The sequence below is a fragment of the Centropristis striata genome, chromosome 10, assembly GCF_030273125.1.
Source record: "Centropristis striata isolate RG_2023a ecotype Rhode Island chromosome 10, C.striata_1.0, whole genome shotgun sequence".
Classification (NCBI taxonomy): Eukaryota; Metazoa; Chordata; class Actinopteri; order Perciformes; family Serranidae; genus Centropristis; species Centropristis striata.
Genome location: NC_081526.1, coordinates 11,295,518 through 11,301,525, shown reverse-complemented (window position 1 = coordinate 11,301,525; position 6,008 = coordinate 11,295,518). Strand labels below are relative to the sequence as shown.

The window sequence follows — 6,008 nt, the reverse complement described above, 5'->3', positions numbered from 1 at the left end:
TTAAGTCACACACTTGACATAGGCCATTATCTTAAAGGTGTAAAATCACATGATCTGATCAACTGAGTAGGCGATTTTACCATAGGTGGCCGGAGTCATGAGGAGACGATTTAGGGAAAAAAAACAATTTTGACAAAAAATGACTTAGGCGATTATTTCAACAGTGTGACGATATAGACACGATAGTATATCTTGCAACAAAACATTTGAAAACATATTTATTTAACTTGGTAAAAAAAAGGTGATAGTTGAATAAAGGCACGTCATATACAACATCAATTACATCCCTCTGGGCTTTGAATAGTCTAAGATAAAAGTGCTGTTCAAACAGCTTCAGTAGTACAAGTTAATTCGGTCCAAGGTTTTGGTGACTTTACTGATATTTTTTAAATACTGCATATTTAAAACGATAAGATTTCCATTAATTATACATCAGACAGAATCAGAGTATCAAGGCTGTTTAAAAAATCAGATCTGCAATCAGATAAAACAACGGGGAAGAAAATCAACTGGTTCTCAACCTGTAGCTATAAGGCATTCTCTTCACCTCTCTCCAAGTAAAAGCAATAATAACCTAACAAATGTGTAGGCCTACAGGGTAGGGAAAACATTGAAGAAAATTTGGTTTTTATTCTAATATTCTGTCAGAGTTTAAGATGTTAAATAGCTACAATCACAGTACAGGTGCCAATTCTGCTGAGCAAATACAAAGAATACCTTAAGATTTTGTTTCAGAAACAAGATATATATATATAAATAAAATAATAAAGAAAGCAGATGAGCCTGTCTGAAAAAACATTCTCCATTAGGTACAGATGCATCACTGAAATTGTGGCCATTCACTTTGCTGTTATTATTTTGGCTCCCTACTGGCATTAATTTTCCACAGTGGATTTTAATCCGATCTTTGAAATTACTGTTGGTGAACAGCCATGGTACCAAAAAAGCACGGAGGTCTTTTAATATTCACATCAGCTAAAAAGATCAAGTTTGACCTTTGACGTGCAAAGCAGCCAGCCATCTAAAAACACCTGAAACAGATGCACTGACCTCAGAGAGGACCATCATGCATGAGTGAATGTGATTAAATATGATGCAAGACATTGTTTCTCTTAAACTCTTCTACAAATCCTGGAAGGCATTAGCAAATTCTTGAAGGGACACTAAAATGTACATAAATTCAGGTAAAGTATGTATGTCATAATATACCACAACCTGGAGTTAGGAGCTGAGTGCTTTTTAATTATTTTCACAAACATGTCATGAAATGTCACATTTTGAAAAGCATCCTTATTTATTTTGTACTAAACACAAACAAAAAGTCAGTGTTGGTGGGGATAAACAAACTAAAGATTGACCAGGCGCCAACGTGCAAAAATAGTTCAGTCACAGTTTTTTTTCGGCCCTTGAAGGTCAGAGAATCATTGCTGACTGCTTTTGACTTTGGAGTGCAGGTAAGCCAGCTTCGCGTCCTTGCTCTTCTTCAGCAGGGGAAACCACTCCCAAGGTTCAAGAATTACAAGCCTGTAGCCTGCCAACTTCAACTGCCTCCTCTTCAAGACATGTAAGCCCATCAACTCCTGTGAAGGTAAGCAATAGTGGTTCCTGCTGGGAACTTGGATGGCAAGTTTGACAGTGCCTTCAGAGTTCCGGGGACCTGAGCCTTGGCTCCTGGGTTTGGTAGGAGTTTCTATAAAGTCACTGTCCAGGTCTAATTCTGTGTCAAACCGTCTCACACCTTTATCCGGCTCCACTCCGTGAAGAGACATAGGCTTAACTGTAGGAGACGGAGTTAAAGACTCTCTGGTGTTTTTGGTATGTATTAGCTGTGCTAAAAGGTCCTCAGTTAGATTTACTCCTACATTCATCCCCCCCCAACCCTGATCAGAAGGACATTTGGATGAAAGGTTCTCTGGAGACAGCGGTATCGGCTGTTTATTGGAATCAAGATGCACTTCCAGGTCGATAGAGCGAGTGTGGGGGAGAATCATTCTCTTGCACACAAACTGCTCTCCCCCGAGCAGATCCTGCAGATGAGATTCTGCCTCCAGAACATCTGGTTTCAGGCACACGTCTGATTGAGCAAGCCTCCACAGCGTATCTGTCACCTCTTCTCTCAGTTCACGGCTTAGCCGCGGGACACGCCACTCGGGCAGCTCTCGAGCCACGGTTTCATCTAGAGTGAACAAATCTTTTTTCAGATCATGCTGTGGGAAATTCCATGCTATGTTGACAAATTCAGGACTCAAAGTTAATTCACTTAGGTCCTTTGGCAACTGAGAGACATAGGCCAGGCCTAGAAGAGCAGTGAGCAGATGCTCAGGGTATTGCTGGAATTCATCTTTTTTACTTCTCAGGGCTCTTTTAAGACTTGGATAGAAGCTTGGACTCTGATGTGGAAGAAACCTTAATGTGCCAAACGCCCACAGCAGTTTGCTTGCATCTTTAAGCCTACAGTGAGGTTCCATCGAGGGGAATTTCTCAGCAATTGTCATTAGGATCTTATCATTTTTGTGATGCAGTGATGAGCAGGCCAGTGCCACATGCATCAGCCCCATGACACCCATGTTGGCCCGGCGAGGAACTTCCTGTGCTAGGGCCTGCAGCCACATCTTGTGATAGATGTAGTTGAAACGAATATGTTTCATCACATTTACCAAGGCGAAGTTACTCATCTCCTCCACAAAAGAGTGTGCTTTATCAACAATACAAGTCGCTGCATGCTCAGATATGGAAATCTTGGATTTAAAAAGCCCCAAGCATACAGCACCAACCTCATCGGGGTACAGCTGATGTAAATGAAGCATTAATAGCCACTCTATAGATGGAAACAGGTGTTTTGGGCAGTGCCTACTCTCTCCTATAATATACAGCAGTTGCACCAGCTCAGGGGCCCCTATCTGTTTCAGATGCAGACTTACTGAATCATAGACATGCTGTAGGAACTGGGGGACCTGCTGATCATGGGGGACCTGCTTTTGCTCCCAAATACAAAGCCACAAGTCAGCAGCAAACAGTAACTGGTGTAAACTCATCTGGCTGGCCCGACGGTTCAGCTCAGCCTCATACAGCCTAAAGATATTGTGCTCTAAGGGCATATGCAGCCACACAAAGGACTGCAGCGACTGCAGCAGCTGGGTTTCATCAAAGAGGCGTAGGGTTTTCACAGAATATTCGAGGAGCATGGTGAAGCCTTGTTCACTCTGAAGTAATGATAAGTAGTCCTTTTGTAAGCTGCTAAGCTCCACAAGAAACTGAGACACATCAGATGGTTTCATCCTCTCTCCTAAAAGTGCAACATCTTGGAGCAGCCCCAAGGCCTCTTCCCATTTGATGGTGTGCCGCTGCCTACGGTTACGGGTCATGGAGTCGTACTCTGGCCGGTATCTGCGGAAGCTAGGTCGGACTTTTCCAACATCTGGCTGTGTGGGTTCACTGTGGCGCTGTGAAGCTGATGGCATCTCAGGTTCAGGGCATTCATTGAAAGCCAAGTCAAGAAATGTGTTTTTGGAGCTGGAGAGGGGCTGGGAGGAACTTACATTGGAGTGATTGCTCTGTTGCCCGAAGGAAGGTGCGAGAGTGGAGAGGTCCTTTTCTTTCTCATCATTAGCTGTTTGTCTCCGGGAGGTTGCAGAGTGCGACACAGAGCGATGATACGAGGAACGGTTGTAATACAGCCTGTACTCTCCTTGGGGAGAGGATTCCTGGTGTTGCAAAACTCCTTTGTTCCTCTCTTGATCATCAGTCTCATTCTTTTGTTGGACAGGCACACGCTGAGCCTTGGTAAAGTCCCTCCTCAAGCCTGGGAGGTAGCGAAGCCTGGGCCCCCGTCGAGACATCACAGAGGCAGCCATCAATCTGACAGCCTGAAAAAGACGGAGGCATGATTTTCATAGACAGTAAGCAAACGCCAAAATAAAAGTGCTCTGTTGGACAAACATGCAATTCCTACTATGCCTGGCAGTGATTTACTGCAAAAGGCTATGTATATATTTTTTGGACGGAATATTCTACATGTAGATCAATTTCACTTTTAATTGAGTCTAGAAGGTCAGAGGTAAAACAAATGTGCTTCTAAAAGAGGGTTAAAGGTAGATATGGGAATGATAAAGGAGTCCAGTTTCAAGCCACTTGACAATTCAGTTTATTTTAAGTGTATAAACCTATGTTGTACATGGTGTACACTTTATAGGGTACTTACACCTTTTCCGAAGTCAAATTCAAGCTTTCCCTACAGCTAACAGCTTCGCTAAGTGACATATTTGTATTCAGTACATACAATAGTATGATTATTTCACTTCTTATTACATTAAATTAGATAATAATATTGTCCTATACACAACCAAAAAATGACATTTCTTGTTAAACACTGTCTAAATTGAGTGAAAGGTAAATTTCCCTTTACAAAGACACTTCCCATATTTCTTTATACGTCCAGGTTAAACAGATATGAACAGGTCACCATTAACTGTCACTGTGGCTTTTTAATCTAAGCTATGACCAAACTGTAGTAATTTGGTGACTGCCACCTCATATTTTAAATGAGAAGATCCCTTGTTATTTCTGTATAATTAAATGTTGTGCTCTAACACATAGTCATAGTAAGGGGCAGCCACATTGCAGAATGAGAGTAGCGTTTAAGACTTAACCTACCAGGTATCCCGGCGTAATAAATGTAATAATAAATTACATTATAGACAAACATAACTTTATATGTCATGTAAACAGACCATTAAACTCACCTTTAACCCACCAGCATCAAGACGGGGTTTTATAAACAGCCCGTACATAAAATCCTCATGAACTTCAGAGAAGAGGAAACGTAATGTCTGCAATACGGATGCTGTAATTAAACCGGAACTCAAGTACTTCAACTTTCAAAATAATAACAGTAGACGTTATTTGCTGGACGATGTAACCATTAGTTTGCTAAATCGGTTAAATATCACGCTGCTATGCGTATATTGTAACAGTGTCCGATAATATTCATAGTCACCTTTAGGTCCAACCGTAAACGAATGTAAAGTATCGTGTCGGAATTGTGAATCTACTTTATTGTGGCAGCTCGGGGTGGCTTCCGTGCAGAGCAGCCATGACTGAACACAGTGTGACCTACGGCAGCCGGGTAAGTACAAACATCAAGACGACGGATCGCAATTCGAAACAATAAGCACTACCATAAAAAGCAGCGAGATACAAGAGATACAATTCAGGCAAATTTTTGAATGGATTTTTAATTTGTATACCAAACATTAATACTATATATATATATATATATATATATATATATATATATATATATATATATATATATATATATATATTGATAAAGTCGGGACATAAGTTAATTGAGAGATTTTGACAATCTCTCAACAAACGTAATTATGTCCCAACTTTAACATGTTAAGTGTTGTGTAACATTAACACCAAACCAGTAACCATGTTCTACATACACAATTATATAAAAATTGTCACACACATTTCGAATCCAAAGACTTGTTATTTTGTTTTTATTCTTTTCTGCCCTACTATTCTCTGTTATGTGTTGTTAGAAACAGAATAATGTTGGGACAAATTTTATTGAAGAAAGGCCTTTCAGTTTACCCAACTGTAAAGCATAGCCTATTTGAATTACCTGTAACACAAGTATTGATTTTGTAGTTATGTTTCCTGGAAAGCTGTTGTAATTTGTACTTTTCTGTATGCTGAATTTATGTTAGGATCTATGTTACAGGCCGTTAATTGTTCTGTTTTGGTACTTTAACCCAGTTAAACCCGAGACAACAATATATGAGTAGGCCTACTGCTGTTTTTTTTTTGCCTCAGCATTAATGGATGTGTGTTTTTGCTCTACGGGGAATCACTTACGGCCCAGAAATATCATATCCTATAACTGCATAAATCAGTAACCATTAATGAGCAGATATATATTTTTATCCTTTCCACAAAAACTGCAAGTTGAAACAATGGCAGAGGGTGGCCTTAACAGAATAAAACTGACATTTTTA

The 6,008-nt window shown here is 40.3% G+C and overlaps 1 protein-coding gene across 2 annotated transcripts; it reads right to left on the bottom strand.

Moving 5' to 3' along the window:
- Window positions 1-203: 203 nt before the first annotated feature.
- Window positions 204-4,856, bottom strand: LOC131979498 (FAST kinase domain-containing protein 5, mitochondrial). Of its 2 annotated transcripts, none has more exons than XM_059343497.1 (2): window positions 4,743-4,856; window positions 204-3,866 (listed from the first exon to the last, which is right to left on the bottom strand). In XM_059343497.1, the coding sequence occupies exons 1-2, from the start codon at window positions 4,788-4,790 to the stop codon at window positions 1,422-1,424; spliced, it is 2,493 nt and encodes an 830-aa protein (XP_059199480.1). In that variant the 5' UTR covers window positions 4,791-4,856; the 3' UTR covers window positions 204-1,421. The 2 variants fall into 2 exon arrangements, with proteins under 2 accessions (XP_059199480.1, XP_059199481.1); XM_059343498.1 differs by having other exon boundaries at window positions 4,754-4,856.
- Between the last annotated feature and the right edge of the window lie 1,152 nt (window positions 4,857-6,008).